This window comes from Lithobates pipiens, unplaced genomic scaffold, assembly GCF_037356315.1.
Source record: "Lithobates pipiens isolate NorthernLeopardFrog02 unplaced genomic scaffold, aLitPip1_a1.2 Scaffold_13, whole genome shotgun sequence".
NCBI classification, from domain to species: Eukaryota; Metazoa; Chordata; class Amphibia; order Anura; family Ranidae; genus Lithobates; species Lithobates pipiens.
The window spans coordinates 460,253,606-460,277,238 of NW_027507718.1; the positions used below are offsets into that span (position 1 = coordinate 460,253,606).

At 44.4% G+C, this 23,633-nt stretch overlaps 1 protein-coding gene across 4 annotated transcripts in view; it reads right to left on the reverse strand.

The window, feature by feature from the left end:
* PPP2R2C (protein phosphatase 2 regulatory subunit Bgamma) overlaps positions 1-23,633 on the reverse strand; it is a 242,838-nt gene that overhangs the window by 55,276 nt on the left and 163,929 nt on the right. For all 4 annotated transcript variants that reach the window (XM_077477810.1, XM_077477809.1, XM_077477812.1 and 1 more), the window contains 3 exons: positions 10,946-11,043; positions 7,819-7,984; positions 4,608-4,720 (listed from right to left, as the gene is read on the reverse strand). In XM_077477810.1, the coding sequence (XP_077333936.1) occupies positions 4,608-4,720; positions 7,819-7,984; positions 10,946-11,043 (377 nt within the window). The remainder of the gene's footprint in view (positions 1-4,607; positions 4,721-7,818; positions 7,985-10,945; positions 11,044-23,633) is intronic.

The window sequence follows — 23,633 nt, forward strand, 5'->3', positions numbered from 1 at the left end:
GGTGTCTACGGTAATTGGGGATAGTGAAAATTTTGGCGGATGCGGTATGTTGGTGCGGACATCCTCTTTATGTATTTGCTGGCTGAGGTTGGTTTATGGTATATAAACCATATAATATGAGGTCAAACCTTAGGGGTTTCAATGTGTGTGCAATCAGGCAGGCCCTTGTACTACATGGTTTTGGTAAACCTGAAGGAAAAAATCAGCAGACAATCTGATAGTGTGTATGGGGTTTAACTGACAGTCTGTAAAGGATTTTAAAGCATTGCCTATGGGAAGCTTTGTACCAAAGTTTGTCACTATTTCACAGGTGCACACAATTTTAAGGCTTGAGATACTTAGTATCTCTTTTCTCATCACAACCTCTGCTTTTATATTTTACCAAAAATGGATAATATACTGTGTTTTTGTGCAATAAAATTAACTTCAATGTATTTTTTTATTGCCGTGGAAAAACAAATTTTTGCTGAAAATTTGCATTTGATAAACATGTACGCCAATATCATGTTACATAAGAAATTGCAATATCTACCATTTTATTCTCCACAGTCATAATAGGGATGCATCCATAACGTTATCTGTATCTGTGTCGATACACAAATGCTCCTGATACCCAAAACCAATACTTTGTGGTGCGATTTGCATCTATACAAAATGAATGGGTGCAAACCTCACTGCAAAGAATTGTATGCAGTTTGAACAGGAATGAGGTGCAAATTACATGTGGTTTCCTGCACCCCTCTCATGTGAACCCAGGCTTGTCATAGTGATTTTTGCCTGAGTTCACATAGGAGCAGTGCGGGAAAACTCCCTGCATGATGGGTTCCACCAGCAGCGGACATGTCTGTGTGGAGCTCCAGGTATCCTGAACCTAATCCTGTGCCATCCGTGCATCTAAGTGCTTAAAAAAGTCCAGCCACCTTGCTTGCTTGCTCTCCTCTGTCCCCTGCTGAGCCCTGAGCTGTTCTCACATTGGGATTCTGCAGTGGTGGACCGGGAAGTCAATACTGAACTCGCAGCCGCCGCCATCTTGCTACTCTGTGCCCGGCCGGACTGTGATGTTCCCCCTGGCCGTGTGTTAAGAGCCTACCATCCATCCTAGGAACTGTTCCCCATCCTCCCGCCTGCCTCTCCGCTTGCCTGCCATACTCGGGTGACCTGCCGGGCCTCTGGAGGCGCTCGCAGAGGTCACGGCCTAGTGGGGCCTGCCGGACGCCACTGTCTCCTTAGCGGCCGCCCAGAGGAAAAAGTCCCATCCGGCCTTGAGACTGCTCCCCATCCTCCTGCCAGCCCCTCCGCTTACCCAGTGTCATCCAGCGGACTGCTGGGCCGCTGGGGCGGCCACGGCCTAGTGGAGCCTGCCCGATGCCACTATTTCCTGAGAGACTACCCTGCTCTGGGCCTCGGAACGTGGCTGCTCATCCTCCTGCCCCCGCCTGCCTCACCACACAACTGCCTCCCTTCAGTGGTGAGTTGACTGGTGGAGGTTGATAATGTGGTCCCTGGTGTCCTTGCCACCTTCCTGCCCGGGTCCCCCTCCTTTGGGCTTTTCCTGGTCACATTCCCTGCCCACCATCCACACTGGACTGCTTCTGCCTAGGCGATAGCGGTGGGATAGGGGACTGAGGATACTCGCAGCCCACCAGCCTGCCTAGACTGTGCTCTCCTGGGCTCATAGCTGATTAAGCATTTGGGCCACCCCTGCTGTCTCCTAGTCACTGCTCTGGGCACATGCTGCTCCTCGGCTGGGGCCCCATTTAGACCCTCACCAGATGTCCCCCACATCCAGAAAGGGGAAGAAGAATTCCAAGACCACTGGGAACGGTTCATCGCCCCTGCAGCCACAGCTCTCTCAGACCCTACACTGATTGGTTGACTCCAGGCCCTATTAACGGAATTAGAGTCCCGGAGAGGTTTCTGGCAACGGGGGAGTTGGCCCTGCTGTCACAGGACATCACAGCCACGATCCTCGCTGCGATCGAGCAGAGCAAGACCTCGCTACTTGTGCGCATCGATCACCTTGCTGAGGAGTGCAATCTTATCAGGAATGACCTCGACAAAATAAGAGGGAGAATGACTGAGAGCAGAATATCCGCTACCGAAGATCTTACTACCTCCCATGCCTCCTCCATTGCTGAGCTACAACGTACGGTACAGTCCCTTGTCACAAAGTCCGATGATGCAGAGAACCATCTCAGGCGTAACAATGTCAGAGTCCTAGGACTACCTGAGAGAGAGGAAGGGGATCACCCGGCTGAATTTGCGGAGGAGTTCTTTAAAAATCTCCTGGGTCTCACAAATGTCCCTCCTACCTACATGATTGAACGGGCTCATTAGGTGCCCACCGGCCGCGCCATCCCAGGAAACCTCCCCAGGCCTTTCCTGGTCCGCTTCCTCAATTATCGAGACAGGGACAAGATCCTCTCCGAAACCCACAAACACTCCACTCTTAAATATGGCAACACCTCCATTCTCCTTTTCCCCGAGTTTTCGGCCGATTTGCAGCGAAAGAGGAAGACCTTCAACAAAGTCCGTAAAAGACTCAGGGATAAGAATATAAAATATGGCATGCTTTACCCTAGCCGCCTGCGAGTCCAACACGATGGAACAACACGATTTTTTGACAACCCAACTGATGCCGATGACTGGCTGACCACCTTGCATTGAAGACCCATTCCAATACAATCTATTAGATGCACGAATAACCCTCATCCTTGCCTGTTGTATCCTACTAAAAACTTCCTGTGAGTACCAAAGCCACCTCAATAGTACCATGCAAAGTGATCCACATTGAACCCTCACGATCGAGCTGGTTCATATGGAATGAGGGACCTGGTGCTCTCCATCCATAGAGAAGAATAATCACCTGGCACCCTTTGCTGGGTGGGGATACAGGCCCCCCCTGATTTCACCTACTGTTTAGGACAACGCGAGCTGGGAACAACTCCAATGAACTAGGCATAGCTTGTTGTTACTACCTTGCGCCAGCTTGCCCCCCCTGGAGAACTTCCACAAGTTCTCACGTACAACATTGAATTGTTGCACAGAAAAGTTTAAAGGGTCAACAATAGCCTGCCTCTGTATAAAGATTGTTATGCCAATAGGGGTTGCCCTCAAAAATATAATAAGGTTTGGTCCAAATGGCTGGCAGATTCCTCCACAGCCTCAGACTCGAACCCTTCCTGTTAATAAATAGGAATCTGCAACTATGAAAGTAATGTATGCTTCTGGAATAGATTCTCTAGCCCCACGGTGTCCTCCTACCCATGAAGGTCAACCTGCTGAGACCATTGTGAAGTTTTGAGCTCCCTGACATATTTCGTATAATTGTTTGCCTTATATTATACCTCTGTAGGTACCTAAGTAAATCTACTCTTGTCATGACCAGTGTATGTTGTTTTTTCTGTTGAATGTCTTTAAATTTAATAAACAGATTTTCAAAAAAAAAACAACACATAGGGGCGATATCAGCAGACTGAGGCTTCTCATGCACAAACTCATCCAGAATGGGAGAATTCTCATCTCAGCATCCTCAGCTGAGTATTCAGAAGCTGCTACAGCTGTAGGAATGTCAGAGACAGACCCTGGAGGAGAAAGCAAGAAAGTATGCTTACAGACCCTGCATTCTGATTCAGCTATTGTGGCAGTGATTTTGTTTAAAAAAAATCTAGCATAGCTGTAATAATTCTCTTCTTCATAATGCAGATGAAGAAGCCACACCTGGGAGAGATAGTAAAGTCTCCAAGGAGTGTGTGGAAGCAAGCAGGGGACAACGATCCAGTCTATAGGTGTCATGTCCCTTAGTATACTCCCAAGGGAGCCATCAAAGAACAGGTCACACCAGATGCTGTGCCATGGCAGTGGACCTGTAAAGTACTCTGCAGGTAGCAAACCAGTACACTAGGTGTCTGGGAAGTGCCCGCAAAAATAGTCCAGTGCCAAAAGGTCACATTAAAGGCAATCCCCGTAATTTGTGATCCAGGTATGGCCTCCAAAACAGCTCCACCATTAGCCAATCTGAAAACCTGCTTAAGAGCTCAGCTCAACAGTAGAATAATGGAGATTGAGGCTGGGTTCACACTGCTGCGGCTACGAGAACCGGATGTGATTCGCACCGCACTGCAGTGCAAATCACATCTGATCTCTGTGCGATGCGAGTTCAGCCATACAGATAGTATGGCTGAATTCGCATCGCACGCACCCCAAACTCGCACAGGACCCTTTTTTTGGTCCTCAGCAGAATCGGATCGCATGGATGTTCACACCATGCGATCCGATTCCTGTCAGAGTTTGCAGATCGCACTGCGATATGCGAACTGATCTGGGGGTGTCATTAACGTTTCACTGACACTCCCAGCAGTTCGCATAGGGCAGTGTGAACTGCCGCCGGGAGGTATGCGGATTTGCGGCGTTCCCGCATCGCTGCAGTGTGAACCCAGCCTGAAGTATATAAAAAAAATTGTAAAACAATAAAAAAAGGGTCCAGTAAAAAGGCTAACATTTCTAAGACATGCCAGTGTCTTATCGCTACGGTAGGCAACAGTATAACCCAAATGTCTTGGAATCATTCTGACACTGACAACACATTACCAAGACTTTATTCCCACCTGTAATGAGGTCACTGTTGACAGGTCCTTCACTTTTCCTTCTTCATCTTTAAGGTTGTAGCCTTCCGGCCTTTTATCACGTTCACTGATTTTCCATAATTTGATTGTTTTATCTGAAATTCAAATGAAACCTTAATGTTACCTGAAATCATCCTAATCAATATCTGTCTGAAACTGAAAGAGAACTAATAAACTATTTACTATTACTGTCACAATGGATGTTTACATTCCTTGTGACAGCAAAAGTGATTAAAATTATTATTTTTTTAAACACAATTTATTAATATAAAAATAAATAAAATAAATAATAAAAACAATTTTTTTTTTTAAAGCGCCTCCATCCCCACGAACGCATACCATATGTAACTGGTGTTCAAATCACACATGTGACATATCGCCGCGATCGTCAGAGCGAGAGCAATAATTCTAGAACCTCCTCTGTAAGTCTAACCTGGTAACCGTAAAAAAAAAATGTAAAATGTCGCCTATGGAGATTTTTAGGTACTGTAGTTTGTCGCCATTCCACGAGTGCGTGCAATTATAAAGCGTGACATTTTTTATCTGTTTACTCGGCGTAACATCATCTTTCACATTACACAAAAAAATTGGGCTAACTTTACTGTTTAGTTTTTTTTTAATTAATGAAAGTGTCCCTTTTCCCAAAAAGTTGTGTTTAAAACACTGCTGCACAAATACCATGTGACATAAAATATTGCAACAATCGCCATTTTATTCTCTAGATTCTCTGCTAAAAATATATATATAATGTTTGAGGTCTCTAAGTTATGTTCTAGCAAAAAACATGGATTTTAACTTGTAAACACCAAATGTCAGAAATAGGCTTAGTCATGAAAGGGATATTATTGCTGATCTCGAAATCTCCATACTTAATGCAATAAAATAAAGTGAAAAAAAGAAAAGGATCTTTGAGGTAAACAATGCATTAATAACTTGTACTAAGTGCTCTCTAAAATAAACCATAGTAGAATATTTCTTTTTTTTTACAGTTTTTTAGTTATATATGAAGTAGTATGAATTAAATCCATTTCTAGTGTACACACATTAAGTTGTCATTAGGAAATAAAGGAAATGAGCAATCCTTTGTGCCTGACTACATATATAATATTTAGTTCCAGTTGTATGACTGCAAAATACGATTTTATAGCAGGGTTTCCTCATTCGAAGAAAATGCATTAAAGACGCAAACCAGGCAGATATAAAAGACCACTGTTTAATTTAGTTACATATTTAAAATAAATGAATGGATTAATAATATCACTAGCATAAGTGACAGTCGCTGCCTTTACATTGGCTTCATGTAATCTCTTGCATAAAAGGCTTTAGACTGGGAAAGAAAAGACCCAGAATATAAGCCAATCAGGAACTTTAGTTTAGAGGCTGCGGGAAGCACTCTGATGGAATGCAGAATAAGGAAAGTATTTACTCCTTATTCCGGGACCCCCGGACATAACTAGTATTTATCCATTGCAAAGCACTACAATAGTAGATTTTTTTTTTAATTTCTGGAGTTTTGAGGCTTTGAAATACTTAAATATTTAAACCGCTTCAATACCGGGCAGATTTATTTTGGTGGTATTTAATCAACACTGGGGTTTTTTTTTTTTTTGCTAAACAAATGAAAAAAGACTAAAAATTTGGAAAAAAACAACAACTTTTTTTTTTAGTTTATGTGATAAAATTTTGAAAATAAGTATTTATTCAACTTCACTAAGGGGCACTGATAAGGCTGCAATGATGAGGCTGCACTGATGGACACTGACATGCTGCACTGATGAGGCTGCACTGATGGGCACTGATAAGGCTGTACTGATGGGCACTGATGCACACTGATAAGGCTTCACTGATGAGCACTGACATGCTGCAGTGATGGACACTGTAAGGGCTGCACTGATGGGCATTAATAGGCAGCACTTATGGGCTCTGATTATCTGGGCACCGATGATCAGCGCCCTGATTATCAGTGTAAACAATGTACTCACTGTGCCTTGTCAGATTTTCCAGTTATTGGCTCTCCTTTCCTCACACAGAGAACCTGTGAAAAAAGTAATAGAGATAACCGGCAAGTCTGTTTACATGTGATCAGCTGTGATTGGACACAGCTGATTACATGGCAAAGTGCCGCTGTGATTGGCCCTTTACTGGGATCTGTGATCAGCTGTGTCCAAAGGACACAGTAGTCAGAGAGCATGCCTGATGTTTGCCTCAGGGGGCATGCGGGAGGAACACACGTGGGATATCCTCCGAGAACTGGAGAGCCACGCTGTAGCCGTTTTTTGTCTATAACCGCCACTAGCAATAATCAAATGTAAAATCCAGCAGGCTGGTTGTACCCAAGTTGATTGATCGACCAAATTGGGTACATTCAGCCTGCCCATACATGGTTTGAATCGAGATTCAAACATTCTATGGCTGGCTTTAGAGAATCTATTGATATGCAACCACTCAGATGAGCAGTTGCAAGGTGAACAGGGGTGGTGCTGGCCATACAGAGTACAAATCAATGGCCAGCTGCTTTGCGCACCCCCGGGCCCAACCGCTGCTGGGTAGTCATATGAATGAAGCCCACGAAAGAAACTCCCCCTTACTTTATAGAATTTTCCTCTCATTTCCTATATCTGGGGCAGGAAGTGAAAGGAAATCTCAGTGGGACACTTTATCCAAAACGAAAGAAACAATTTTTTGACTATATATACACTTTATGACTCGTTCACAGGGGGTAGTAAAACCAGGTGGTTAAATGGCAGTTTTATAGCCCTTAACCACCCACCTGAACACTGACATGCATCCACTGGAGGGCTGTACACATGTAGTGGCCGCAGTGCTAAGATTTGGGGCTGCAGCAAAAATAAAACAGCATGTCGCACTTGGCAGGCATTACCACTGGCGATTGCAACCCATGCAAGCCTATGGGGCCACACCGCAATCACCCCACAACGGCATGGCAGTGCGGCATTTACAGGTTTAAATCAGGCAATGAGTAGGTGACATAGAGCCTCCTTATCTCCTATCAAATGGCCTCTGAAGAGTGATCCAAACACAGAAGGCACCGCACGTGTGAACAAGCCCAACGTCTTACAGCACACAGATAGTTAACTCTCCTGCCTCTGTGGAGGAGCATCCAGCACAGCATACTAACAAACATTATTTTCCATTTCTAGCAGCACAGGAGGCAGATGATCTGCAATCATACCATTTGTTGACAGAAGGGAGTGGGCTGCATTCTGCTGGGGGAGCCATTTAATCTTGTTAATTTTTTCTTCTATTTCCAAGCTCTTCAAATAATCAAATTCCGGCTCGTGGCTCTGGAACGTGCTGTATACATTGTATTCCCCCTGACTGCAAGGTCCATTCTTACACTGTATAGGGGAAGGGAGAAACAAATATTTGTAATTTACCATCAGAACAACCTTAAAAGATAAATGCCTGTGTTAGAAGCTGTTGACAGAAGCTGCCATTACGAGACTCACATTGTAACAGATTGAAGGGCGATCTTCTCTGTACAGTGATCCTGAACAGATTCATTAGCATACCTTCCAACTTTTTGAGATGGGAATGAGGGACACCTATCAGCAAAAGTATGCAGTTATAGGACACACCCCTTGCCACGCCCCCTTAAAGGAGAATTGTGCAAAAAAACAAGATTGGTCAAACCCACGAGAGCTTTTTTACCACTACTATTCTTTTATATTGGCTTTTGTAATTTACAAATGCAGCAATTTAGAAATCAGATGAAAGGTTTAGCTCTGGGAAACACTTTTTGATAGATAAAAAGTACATTTTATATACAACTATATAGATCAGACCAAAATAAGGGACAAATAGAGGAGGGATGAGAGACAGAGGGACATTGCTCTAAAAGCAGGGACCATTGGGAGCTATGCTTTAGGCCTCACGTGCAGGAGCCCTCTCTGTTTATGTAGAAGAATTTGATCTAGGAATTACATGTAAACGTGCTTGTGTTTACATACATGTAAACGTGCTTGTGTTTACATACAAGTAAACGTGCTTGTGTTTACATACATTTAGCTGCAGAAAGCCAGGTTAAGGTCCTGTGCACATTGGGGATTTAGAACTCAAAACTTGCAAAACTCCCTCCAGGTCCCAAAATCACTCATCACCAAAACATGGGCCTTCATATACATCTAGAATGGTTGGGAGCCCCTTAGCAAATAATCCTGAAAATCCTAAAACGTCACATTGCACATTTCACATATAGTCCCGATCCATGGGGCTCTGGTGCAGGCAAAGGGCACAGGTACACCATTCAGCCCTGCTGCCAGCAGCCTGTCAAACTTTATGAAAAGGAGAAGGATAAGTGACTAGGAATGAAGCATGCAAGGGGACTTTCCATGCTGCTGCTTAAAGGAACTAATGACACTCCATCTTTTATTTGCACCTGTTGAATTGTTATAAGCTACTAAGGTAACAGACATATTCCTTCCAAACACTTTGCAGATACTAGTATACATGATGATGGGGAGTCTCTGAAAGAAACGGAGATGTAGGGACTATAAGAAAAATGCTGGCTTATGGTGTCTGAACCAGGAGCATTACCATTTTCATACTGAAGCTGCTGCATTAGAAATTATTACTATAAAAATAAGCCACTCAGTCTTTCCCATAATAACACCCTTTGAAGTCTAGCAGCAGCACATTGGCTTAGTAGTTGGCAACACTGGGTTCCGTGCTTTGGAACCTGACAGGACACTATCTGCCTGAAGTTCGCATGATCTCCCTGTGTTTGTGTGGGTTTCCTCCCACACTCCAAACACATGCTGGTAGGTTAATTGGCTCCTATTAAAAATTGGCCCTAGTATGTGTGTATACGTGTTAGGTAGGGGCCTTAGGTTATGAGCATCTTAAAGCGGAACTAAACCGTCCTTTCCTTTGGAGCCAAGGAAGCTGCCATCTTAGCCTCTGTTTGATCTGTAACGGCCATGATGCTGCAAATGTGATCAGTTTTGACTCCAACCATTTGGTGGTTTGACAGTTTGGTTTTGGCATTGCCGGGAATCAAACTATTTTCTTAAACTGTTAAATTAATGAGGTTAGTTCCGCTTTAAAGCAGAACTTTACCCTTGATAAAAAATAAAGTTCTTTAGCAAGAAACATACATTCCACATTAATAATTCTGCTACCAAAGTTTGTGTGTGTTGTAAATTGCCTCCAGCATTGCTCCTGTCTCTTCCTGTCGGAGGCTGCCATTTTGCTGAAGCCCAGAGCCCTTGAACAGAAGTAAATCATAAAATGGAACTAAACCCATCAATTTAACGGTTTCAAAAAACATTTACATTCCTGAAATGCCAGGATTGCTGTCACATTTGTTTGCGTCCTCAACCAAACTGTCAAACCATCAGATGGCTGGTGTCAAAACTGATCACATGTGCAGCACCATGGTAGTTGCAGATCAAACAGAAGCAGCTTCCTTGGCTGTAAAGGATAGGAGGGGTTTGATTCCGCTGTAAGGCTGTCAGCAGATCGACCTCTAAAAACTCAACAGTGCCTAAAAATTCCTAAAATGGAGAGCAACTGAACATGTACAGAGCAGGGTGAGACAGTGGATTACTGGGTTTTACACAGCATAGAAACTTATTTTTAATGTTTTTCATAGCTATAGCTGCAAAAGGGGCCTGAAGTAATCAGGGAGGACTTCATTTTCTGACTATGGTTTGACTTTAAAGTGTTACTAAACCCACAACAGTAAAAACAATCTGTATTTGCAGCATAGCATACTTGTTATACTCACTGTGGAACTTAAAGGCTAAATCCTCTGTATTGTGTAAAAAAATCTGTTTTATCCTGTATGCATAGATCCTACCCCTCCTGCACTGTCTATATGGGGAAAGCCAGCTAACATTGGCAGGGTAGCCAACCTGCACATGCTCAGTTGTGTCTTTTATGCTGGAGAGAACAGTTACTTGTTCTCAGAGATAGCCAGGTCACATGATATTGACATCACACATGTGGGCGTGTATACAGGCTGAAGTGGATATCTCCTCCTTTCTGATCTCTCAGCACTGGAGAAACTGTGCAGTTTATCATGTAACCGTGGTATACAGATCATCCAAAAAAAAAGGTATATAGTGGCAGTATTTTTATGTAAAACGAAGATTTATAAGGTTTGGGCACTGTGGTGAGGCGGATCAACTATTTTCATATTACTGGGTTTAGTAACACTTTAAGTATAAATCCTGGGACTGAGATGAATATACGGTACAGTATGAATGGTGTTGTCTAAAAACTGTTGGCAAATACCTACCATAAATAACTAAAACTCACACATAGGAAATCCAGTCTATCCTTACAAGATGTCTTACCTCAGGCTCCCTCTGGAATATGACAACACGGCCGCCCTTGTCCCCAGTTGCCAGCAGCTCTCCAGTGTGATTAAACTCAACTGTAGAAATGATATCAGCTGCAAAAGAACAGAAATGGAAAAGCCTCATTAATATACAACATCCATCATAATATTAGTATTACCCTATGCTGACTCAAAGTGAATCATAAAAATAGATATGCATTTAGACAGTCGTTGTAATCTCTACTATCCTATTTTTTCTGTCACAGCCGTTGTGTGCATTGTGTCTAAATATGACTCTGCAGTCCATTAGGCACCAGACGTTGACCCAGTGCTCTCAGTAATCAGTGATTAGTAACAGATTTGATTAGACACGCCCTCTCCTGTCTGTGTGAGAGCACATGTGATGGGGGTGTGGCTATTACTCATCTATACCAGCACAGAGCACTGGAGAGAGAGGGCATGAAGCAATATTTTTACTAAGAGACAAAGTTCATTTAAAGTGGACCTTAACTCACAAACTGAAGATCTGCTGTGTTATAGAGACCATTTAGAAATGTTCATTTTGCCTCAGCAGCACCCTGAAAAAATGACCCTTTGTCTTCAATTCCTCCTACAAAACAGCAATGTGCATCCTGCCCACACACCAACTACACACACTAATAATATAGGCTGGAAAGTACAATGAAGAATAATGTATGGGCATGCATTATTCAACACATTCAACTACTTAAAGGGAACTCACAGCTTCCTCAGAACACTTGACTATGGATCCCTATAATGACCTCTATGGCAGAGGAGCTTATACTTTGAATTGATAATGTTTCATTTTTGGCAGAGGTATGTACTGTATGTTAAATAGACTGCTTTTGACCACCTCCCATTTGGCCAATGTAGATATACTTGTGCGTCCTTCCACATTGGCCACTTGTGCATGCTATCAGGAGCTCCTATTGGCGGGTACTTTGACTGTACCATGTGATCACTGTGCCTAATCACAGCAAAGAGTAGCAAACAGTGGCTGTCATTAATGATGCCATTGTTTATAGTGGCTGTCATTAATGATGCCCATCATAGTGGCCCTGCACCATGTGATAGCAGCTGTGGCCAATCATAGCTATCACAGTAGTTCTCAGAAATGGCTACTTATACAGCATGAAGTTCCTGTTAAAACACCTCCAACCCCCCCAGAATAGTACAGTCAGTATGGGGACATTGTACTGTAATGAATAATCACATCTGTTAGTATGTGAAACGCATCTACCATTTGAACTGTGTGTAACACTTGGGATTTTTGTTATATAATAAAAAAAATTATGGATCTTGGAGTGCAGCCATTTCTTCAGTGTTGATTGTGTGCGGAGGTGAGCCGAGGCGGGCACCTGTGATATCATTAGGCTTCCTGTCTCACCTGGAGGAGCGAGTTCTTTTGTTTGGATATGGGGACATTGTACTGCTGTGGTGGTGATCAGAGCCATTATCAGTGGCAGCCCGTGCAATGTGGGCGCACTGTCCTGTGAGGCTGGGCTATATACTCCAGACACTTTGGGTGGAATACAGGGAATGGAGTGGGTGGATTCGATAAAGGGTGGGGCTTATGAAAAGTGGGAGGGGTCAAAAGGAAGGGCAGGACCTGGCACCCCCCCATCTGAAAACATCACCAGCCGCCACTGCCCATTATCTCTGATCATTGCCACTGCAGTACAATGTCACCAGAGTAGATGCCAGTCAGTGTTGCTAATCATCACCACACCAGTCAGTATCACTAATCACCACCACACCAGTCAGTATGACTAATCTGCCACCCACTCACAGTGTCCCTAATCACCACCACACCAGTCCTGTTGTCCCTGATCACTGCCACACCAGTCACACGTGTGATGCTCTCTGAAAAGCCATCTGTGATTGGAACATTTGACAGGCAGAGAGGGGGGGGGGGTAGTAGAAATCTAAAAAATAAAAAATGTATTTACTTCAAATAATTTTTTTTTCCTGCAATTGTGTAAGGGGTAGAAAATGATTCAAATAGGCAAAGGTCAGTTTTAAGTTATTGCCAAATCACTAAGCCCATAACTAAAAAGTTTAAATTTCTCTGGTCCATAAGGGGGTGTACAAGTGTGGGAACCGGTTAATGCATTAACAAAACAATGAAAGAGCAGGCATGCAAAACAGTGAAATCACGTTGAAAACTACTTTTAAATAGCTTCTACAATAATAACTGAAGAGAAGTGCCACCAGTGTCTCTCAATGATAATATAACATATATACTGTATTTACTGCACAAACCTTTTGCTGAGCGGGCCGCACAGCAGGAGATGAGCAGCAACCGCGGTCCACACAGGGCTATCACAGACTGCGGTCATCACTCATCTCCTGCTGTGCGACAATGCTTGTGTGTCCTCTCCTGGCTCCTCCGACCACCCAGCTGAAAATGTCATCCTATCAGCAGGGCAGGGGGCAGGAGGAGCTGCAGATCAAAATTGAGACCTCCTCCCGCCCCCCTGCCTGCTGATAGGATGACATTGTCGGCCAGGCTGGCGAGATCCTGGGAGAGGACACACGGACTGTTAACAGCGACTGCCCTGCAGGTAGGAGTCCTGGGCATGGGAGGCGGAAATTGATGTTAGAGAGAAAGGGAGGGGGCAGACTGCAGGGGCACTGTAATGTAAGGGGGGCTGTGATGGAAAGGGGATACCGAAATATAAAGGGAACTGCACTGAAAAGGGGCACTGTTTGTTTTACTGTCCATCTGCTGATAGAACGGAGCCTTGGAGGCACTCTGTACATGTTTAGTTTGGTGTGTATTGCTAGAGTTTTTTTCTTCTTTTTGGGACTGTGCATATGATCAGCACTGTCCAGACAGAGGGTCAGGGGTCCTGCAGCCTCGTAGGGCAGTCAGAATAGAATGAAAACTCCTCCTACAAGCTTTAACCAGACACTGATAGAAGTCATAAGACTGCTCTAACTATTGATGAGAAAAGGTATTTAGCAGTTCATAATTACTAAAACTTTTAAATTTCCATGTTCTGTGTACTGTGGGAGAACAGATATAGTGAATGCAGGGTCCCGGTTTAGTAACACTTTAAGCAGGTAAGCATCTAGAATAAAGTTTGCTAGATTTATATACTTTAGTAGACCTGAACTGAATTTGTTATCCAACAAATATGTGGTACAATTTCAAGTGAAATAAAATAGTTTATATTAAGGGTCCTTTCACACGGGGCGGATCAGTTCTGATCCGCCCCATGGATGTCCGTTTGCTCAGCGGGGATCACTCCGCCGATCCCCGCTGAGCAGGGAGATGACAGCTCCGTCTCTGCACACTGCGCAGGGACGGACCTGTCACAGCGCCGCTCTCCCCTATGGGAGATCGGATGACGACGGACCGCAGTGCCCGTCGTCACCCGATCCGATCCGCAGACGGATGGAAAAATAGCTTTTTCCTCCGTTACACTTTTTCGGATCGGAGCGGGTCGGATGTCAGCGGACATGTCACCGCTGACATCCGACGCTCCATAGACCTCTATGGAGCACCCGTTCAGGTCCGCCTGAAAAACTGACAGGCGGGCCTGAACGGGACGTCAGTGTGAAAGAGGCCTAAAACAATTTCATTTAAATATCCCGGTAACTTATCATTGCTTCATTTTCTTTTGACTGACAAGATTTATGGCAGCTGGGAATATAATGGGGGACATTTAACAACACCAATACTAAAATGCAGCGGCTTATGCTAATTAGAGACAACACAGTGTGGAACGGCATTTTATAGATCTTAATTATCATGCTCGGCAGGAAGGAAGCCGCAAACATCTGTACAGCTATTCTCTGCTGGGATGTCATTTGCTTTTTACCATGTTAAACAAAGGCTGGAAATCAAGTGCATAATCTGCAACCTCATAAAAAAATATTTGATCAATTTGGAGGAAGCTATTCAGAGCTTGCAGAACTCAAATTCAGTTTTTTTTCAAGATGACCTGCCTGTCGTATTCATTTGAGGATAAAAATCTGTTTATTCGTAACAAAAAAAAAAGCTGATACAAATTCTGCATTATTATTGGAGCAGAAACTCATACAAACTGCTTACTGAACAAATGTCTATGTGTGCCAGGAAATAGGGATCTGTGCAGTGTAGAGGAGGGGTTACAATGACCTCATCTGACAGGTAAAACATCTCTTACATGTATTTCAACTGAATATTTAGAAATTACATTTTAAAATTGATGCTTACTATTGATTTTTTTTTTAACCGTATGTATACAGTAGTTTTATTACAAATACATTTTTTGATACATGACAAAGGATTCCCAAAGCACTATGGTCAATCAAAAGAGACAGCACAGCAGTAGCTGCCTGCCTTTAGGCTGGATTAATCAGCCTGAAACTTCCGATGGAGCTATCCAATAAGGGATGAATAAATTCTGATTGGTTCAGCTGTATGTAAATTGCAGCTTGAGCTATTGACATCTGTAAACTATAGACTTCAGACTTCACAACAGACAGTAAGTAGATACAAGAAAACATGAGAAAAAGGAAGAACACAATATTCATAGACATTTTTTTATTTTGTTACCTGAAAACATTCTTTCATTTAATAGTCAGCTAAGTCCAGCATCAATAGGTTTATTACGATTAAAAACCAAATGCAAACTCACAGAAGTGTAAACTCAAAGAGCTTATCTGCAGTCATGCCACATGGGATGGAAGCCGTCCACAAGAAAAGCTGCTTGTGACAGCAAACAGCGTGCAGTCAGTGAGGAAACCAAGTCCAATGTTCCAGGAGGTGAGGAGAGCCACTGTGGGACAAAAGGCAGATGTGATGTCACACCTGGGGCAGGCTGTTTGCTATGGTAACGTGTTTCAGAACTCCTACTTGTCCCTTTTTCAAATCAAAGTGGCTCGCCTCACCTCCTGGAATAATAGGCCTGGTTTCCTCACTGACTACACGCCGTTTGCTGTCACAAGAAACACTTCTGGTGGATGGCTTCCATCCAATGTGGCATGGATGCAGATAAGCTCTTTGATTTTATATTTCTGTGAGTTTGCATTTGGCTTTTTAATCATAATAAACCCATTGATGCTGCACTTAGCTAGCGCCCCCTTGTAATTTCAGAGATTTGTTCCTGTCTCAGTTGGAGCTGCCTACTGACGTACAACAACCCTTCCTATGGGATTTGTATGAACTTCTTATGAACATTTTATGAACTACCTATGCTACACAAGCATATCTTTACATTTACCTAGGAGGGTAGAGGCTACCTCATCTGGACTGTTGCATTAGCCTTTGTTTGTGCCACAATTTCAATTATTGTTTTTTGCATTTACTAGTCCTTATTATAATAAATAAAGAATATATATATATATATTATACACATACACACTGCCCCTATTTATCATGAGCTGAACACGAAGATCTATGGCTTTTTCTATGCACACAAAGGCCTATTTCTCTCAAATAATGTTCACAAATCTGTCTAAATCTGTGTTAGTGTAAAAGGCCACTCTAAAATGTGCAGTTTTGCACAATGCCACAGATGTCGCAAGTTTTGAGGAAGCGTGCAATTGGCATGCTGACTATAGGAATGTCACCAGAGCTGTTGCCCTTGAATTGAATGTTCATTTCTCTACCATAAGCCATCTCCAATGGCGTTTCAGAGAATTTGGCAGTACATCCAACTGGCCTCACAACCGCAGACTACGTGTAACCACACCAGCCCAGGACCTCCACATCCAGCAACAATCGGTTTGCATAATCAAAGATTTTCTGCACAAACTGTCAGAAACCATCTCAGGGAAGCTTGTCATCTTTATCGGGGTCTCGACCTGACTGCAGTTCATCCTCGTAACCAACTTGAGTGGGCAAATGCTCACATTCGATGGCGTCTGGCACTTTGGAGAGATGTTCTCTACGAATGAATCCCGGTTTTCACTGTACAGGACAGATGGCAGGCAGTGTGTATGGCATCGTGTGGGCGAGTGGTTTGTCAACATTGTGGATCGAGTGGCCCATGGTGGCGGTGGGGTTATGGTATGGCCAGGCGTATGCTATGGACAACAAACACAGGTGCATTTTATTGATGGCATTTTGAATGCACAGAGATACTGTGACGAGATCTTGAGGCCCATTGTTGTGCCATTCATCCACAACCATCACCTAATTTTGCAGCATGATAATGCACGGCTCCTTGTTGCAAGGATCTGTACACAATTCCTGGAAGCTTAAAGCATCCAAGTTCTTGCATGGCCAGCATACTCACCAGAAATGTCACCCATTGAGCATGTTTGGGATGCTCTGGATTGGCGTATATGACAGCGTGTTCCAGTTCCTGCCAATATCTAGGAATGGACAAACATTCCATAGGCCGCAATCAATAACCTGATCAACTCTATGCGAAGGAGATGTGCTGCACTGCGTGAGGTAAATGGTGGTCACACCAGATACTGACTGGTTTTCGTCCCTCCTGACCCACCCCACCCCCTACCCCCCCCCCATACAGTAAAACTGCACATTTTAGAGTGACATTTTATTGTGGCCAGCCTAAGGCACACCTGTGCAATAATCATGCTGTCCAATATCAGCATCTTGATATGCCACACCTGTGAGGGGGATGGATTAGCTCGGCAAAGAAGTGCTCACTAACACAGATTTAGGCAGATTTGTGAACAATATTTGAGAGAAGTAGGCCTTTTGTGTACATAGAAAAAGTCATAGATTTTTGAGTTCAGCTCATGATAAATAGGGGCAAACACAAAAGTGTTGCGTTTTATAATTTTGCTCAGTGTGTATATATATATATATATATATATATTTATTTATATATTCAGGAGAGCGTTACGTTCAGAGTGCGAGGTTCAGGAGTACATTATGTTCAGAGTCCGGGGTTTCAGGAATGCGTTATGTTCAAAGTGTACGGTTCAGGAGTTTGTTACGTTCAGAGTGTGGGGTTCAGGAGTGCATTATGTTCAGAGTGCGGGGTTCAGGAGTGTGTTATGTTCAGAGTGCAGGGTTCAGGAGTGTGTTATGTTCAGAGTGCGGGGTTCAGGAGTGTGTTACGCTCAGAGTGCGGGCTTCAGGAGTGAGTTACATTCAGAGTGCGGTGTTCAGGAGTGCGTTATGTTCAGAGTGCGGGGTTCAGGAGTGCGTTATGTTCAGAGTGCGGGGTTCAGGAGTGCGTTATGTTCAGAGTGCGGGGTTCAGGAGTGAGTTATGTTCAGAGTTTGGGGTTCAGGAGTGAGTTATGTTCAGAGTGTGGGGTTTAAGAGTGCGTTACGTTCAGAGTGCAGGGTTCAGGAGTGCGTTACGTTCAGAGTGCGGGGTTCAGGAGTGAGTTACGTTCAGAGTGCGGGGTTCAGGAGTGCATTACGTTCAGAGTGCGGGGTTCAGGCGTGCGTTACGTTCAGAGTGCGGAATTCAGGAGTGCGTTATGTTCAGAGTGTGGGGTCCAGGAGTGCATTACGTTCAGAGTGCGGGGTTCTGTTTTTTTTTTTTCGTGCAATCTACTGGGTTGCATGAAAAAAAAAGTAGTGTGTACCCAGCTTTAGTTTAAGTTTAAAGCAGTATCTGGAAGGAATAATGCAAACTTCCGGGAGTTTCAAGCATGAAAGTTAATTATTTACGATTTTTTTATAGGTACCAATTTAAATTAAAATTTCAGTTTAACAACATATTTGATTGAATTATTTTCCTAATTAACAAATTCACATTTTATAAGTAATATTGCCATTTGGGGCTCGTTTTCATTTCTACATCCGTCTTTATGATTTTTTTTCAGTTAATAGAAACTTGTTATAGATCTACATTTAGAGGCATAAGTAATGTGTTTTGCATCAGTGCAATTTGAAATGGATATTTTTATATCAACAAGATTGTAATTTACATTTAAAGTTGGCAAACTAAACAGTAGTGATGGCCGAACGGTTCGCCCGGCGGTCGTTTCGCGGCGAATTTCCGACATTCGCGGTCCGCACGTTCGAACGCCTTTTTCCGTCGTTCGCCGCGGCGGACTTACGTGTTTAATGTATACAAGAACTTTAACCTTTGGTGACACGTTTATCATGTGATACAGGACAGCCAATTGAGACATGACAGCACATGGACACTTGTACATTCCCCCTAACCTATAAATACACCCGATCCGGTGGCCATTTTACATTCTTTCTTCTGTTAAGATAGGGACAGGTTCCTGTGTGGAGTAGGGAGAGATAAACCACTAGCTATTTGGTACACAAAAGTTCTTTTCAGGACTGGTATAGGTGTTAGGTGTTGATAGGTTTGCTGTGCTGCTGATTCTTGCAGCAGCCTGAGTGTCTTTTGTTAGTTTAGAGAAAGGGAAAGGACGGTGTATGCTACAGGGACAGCCAGATTAGTCTTTCATCATCATCATCATCATCATCATCATTAGCTGTTACTATCAAGGTCCACAAAAGAGCTGTTCCAGTAACCACTAATCGTTCTCTTTTTTTGCCAATTTGTATAGGGACAGGAAGGAAGCAGTGTTGTCAGGCAGTGAGGGTAATTTTAAAGACTTGCTGTTATTATTAGTTCCACAAAGGTTCTTTTCAGGACTGGTATCAGTGGTACAGTAATAGGCTTGTACATGTATAATATTCTTTCTTCCAAATATAGAAAGGATATTATACTTGACTGCTGCCCTTCTGCTGCAGTCTGCTAAACATTCACAACTCACTTGTTCCACAAAAGTTCTTATAAGGACTGGTAACTTGGTATAGGGTGCTACGGTACATAGGCTTGAGTGCGGTACAGTCTGCTGTTCTGTAAGGACCGCTATCGGTCCACAATAGATAGGGTTGACGTGCACCACTGCTGACCGCTGCCCTATACTGCAGCAGTCCTTCAGCGGTATAGGGACTGACGTACAGTCTGCTAATCACTAACACACAACCTGCTTGTTCCACAAAAGTTCTTATAAGGACTGGTAACTTGGTATAGGGTGCTACGGTACATAGGCTTGAGTGCGGTACAGTCTGCTGTTCTGTAAGGACCGCTATCGGTCCACAATAGATAGGGTTGACGTGCACCACTGCTGACCGCTGCCCTATACTGCAGCAGTCCTTCAGCGGTATAGGGACTGACGTACAGTCTGCTAAACACTAATACACAACCTGCTTGGTCCACAAAAGTTCTTATAAGGACTGGTAACTTGGTATAGGGTGCTACGGTACATAGGCTTGAGTGCGGTACAGTCTGCTGTTCTGTAAGGACCGCTATCGGTCCACAATAGATAGGGTTGACGTGCACCACTGCTGACCGCTGCCCTATACTGCAGCAGTCCTTCAGCGGTATAGGGACTGACGTACAGTCTGCTAAACACTAATACACAACCTGCTTGGTCCACAAAAGTTCTTATAAGGACTGGTAACTTGGTATAGGGTGCTACGGTACATAGGCTTGAGTGCGGTACAGTCTGCTGTTCTGTAAGGACCGCTATCGGTCCACAATAGATAGGGTTGACGTGCACCACTGCTGACCGCTCACCTATACTGCAGCAGTCCTTCAGCGGTATAGGGACTGACGTACAGTCTGCTAAACACTAATACACAACCTGCTTGGTCCACAAAAGTTCTTATAAGGACTGGTAACTTGGTATAGGGTGCTACGGTACATAGGCTTGAGTGCGGTACAGTCTGCTGTTCTGTAAGGACCGCTATCGGTCCACAATAGATAGGGTTGACGTGCACCACTGCTGACCGCTCACCTATACTGCAGCAGTCCTTCAGCGGTATAGGGACTGACGTACAGTCTGCTAATCACTAACACACAACCTGCTTGTTCCACAAAAGTTCTTATAAGGACTGGTAACTTGGTATAGGGTGCTACGGTACATAGGCTTGAGTGCGGTACAGTCTGCTGTTCTGTAAGGACCGCTATCGGTCCACAATAGATAGGGTTGACGTGCACCACTGCTGACCGCTGCCCTATACTGCAGCAGTCCTTCAGCGGTATAGGGACTGACGTACAGTCTGCTAAACACTAACACACAACCTGCTTGGTCCACAAAAGTTCTTATAAGGACTGGTAACTTGGTATAGGGTGCTACGGTACATAGGCTTGAGTGCGGTACAGTCTGCTGTTCTGTAAGGACCGCTATCGGTCCACAATAGATAGGGTTGACGTGCACCACTGCTGACCGCTGCCCTATACTGCAGCAGTCCTTCAGCGGTATAGGGACTGACGTACAGTCTGCTAAACACTAATACACAACCTGCTTGGTCCACAAAAGTTCTTATAAGGACTGGTAACTTGGTATAGGGTGCTACGGTACATAGGCTTGAGTGCGGTACAGTCTGCTGTTCTGTAAGGACCGCTATCGGTCCACAATAGATAGGGTTGACGTGCACCACTGCTGACCGCTGCCCTATACTGCAGCAGTCCTTCAGCGGTATAGGGACTGACGTACAGTCTGCTAAACACTAATACACAACCTGCTTGGTCCACAAAAGTTCTTATAAGGACTGGTAACTTGGTATAGGGTGCTACGGTACATAGGCTTGAGTGCGGTACAGTCTGCTGTTCTGTAAGGACCGCTATCGGTCCACAATAGATAGGGTTGACGTGCACCACTGCTGACCGCTGCCCTATACTGCAGCAGTCCTTCAGCGGTATAGGGACTGACGTACAGTCTGCTAAACACTAATACACAACCTGCTTGGTCCACAAAAGTTCTTATAAGGACTGGTAACTTGGTATAGGGTGCTACGGTACATAGGCTTGAGTGCGGTACAGTCTGCTGTTCTGTAAGGACCGCTATCGGTCCACAATAGATAGGGTTGACGTGCACCACTGCTGACCGCTCACCTATACTGCAGCAGTCCTTCAGCGGTATAGGGACTGACGTACAGTCTGCTAATCACTAACACACAACCTGCTTGTTCCACAAAAGTTCTTATAAGGACTGGTAACTTGGTATAGGGTGCTACGGTACATAGGCTTGAGTGCGGTACAGTCTGCTGTTCTGTAAGGACCGCTATCGGTCCACAATAGATAGGGTTGACGTGCACCACTGCTGACCGCTGCCCTATACTGCAGCAGTCCTTCAGCGGTATAGGGACTGACGTACAGTCTGCTAAACACTAACACACAACCTGCTTGGTCCACAAAAGTTCTTATAAGGACTGGTAACTTGGTATAGGGTGCTACGGTACATAGGCTTGAGTGCGGTACAGTCTGCTGTTCTGTAAGGACCGCTATCGGTCCACAATAGATAGGGTTGACGTGCACCACTGCTGACCGCTGCCCTATACTGCAGCAGTCCTTCAGCGGTATAGGGACTGACGTACAGTCTGCTAAACACTAATACACAACCTGCTTGGTCCACAAAAGTTCTTATAAGGACTGGTAACTTGGTATAGGGTGCTACGGTACATAGGCTTGAGTGCGGTACAGTCTGCTGTTCTGTAAGGACCGCTATCGGTCCACAATAGATAGGGTTGACGTGCACCACTGCTGACCGCTCACCTATACTGCAGCAGTCCTTCAGCGGTATAGGGACTGACGTACAGTCTGCTAATCACTAACACACAACCTGCTTGTTCCACAAAAGTTCTTATAAGGACTGGTAACTTGGTATAGGGTGCTACGGTACATAGGCTTGAGTGCGGTACAGTCTGCTGTTCTGTAAGGACCGCTATCGGTCCACAATAGATAGGGTTGACGTGCACCACTGCTGACCGCTGCCCTATACTGCAGCAGTCCTTCAGCGGTATAGGGACTGACGTACAGTCTGCTAAACACTAATACACAACCTGCTTGGTCCACAAAAGTTCTTATAAGGACTGGTAACTTGGTATAGGGTGCTACGGTACATAGGCTTGAGTGCGGTACAGTCTGCTGTTCTGTAAGGACCGCTATCGGTCCACAATAGATAGGGTTGACGTGCACCACTGCTGACCGCTCACCTATACTGCAGCAGTCCTTCAGCGGTATAGGGACTGACGTACAGTCTGCTAATCACTAACACACAACCTGCTTGTTCCACAAAAGTTCTTATAAGGACTGGTAACTTGGTATAGGGTGCTACGGTACATAGGCTTGAGTGCGGTACAGTCTGCTGTTCTGTAAGGACCGCTATCGGTCCACAATAGATAGGGTTGACGTGCACCACTGCTGACCGCTGCCCTATACTGCAGCAGTCCTTCAGCGGTATAGGGACTGACGTACAGTCTGCTAAACACTAATACACAACCTGCTTGGTCCACAAAAGTTCTTATAAGGACTGGTAACTTGGTATAGGGTGCTACGGTACATAGGCTTGAGTGCGGTACAGTCTGCTGTTCTGTAAGGACCGCTATCGGTCCACAATAGATAGGGTTGACGTGCACCACTGCTGACCGCTGCCCTATACTGCAGCAGTCCTTCAGCGGTATAGGGACTGACGTACAGTCTGCTAAACACTAATACACAACCTGCTTGGTCCACAAAAGTTCTTATAAGGACTGGTAACTTGGTATAGGGTGCTACGGTACATAGGCTTGAGTGCGGTACAGTCTGCTGTTCTGTAAGGACCGCTATAGGTCCACAATAGATAGGGTTGACGTGCACCACTGCTGACCGCTCACCTATACTGCAGCAGTCCTTCAGCGGTATAGGGACTAAGAGTTTTGTCACAGGGTCATTTAAAAAATGACATGCAGAGGAAGAGGCAGGCCCTTCCGCAGGGGTGGTAGGGGTAGGGCAGGAGCAACAGGCTTGA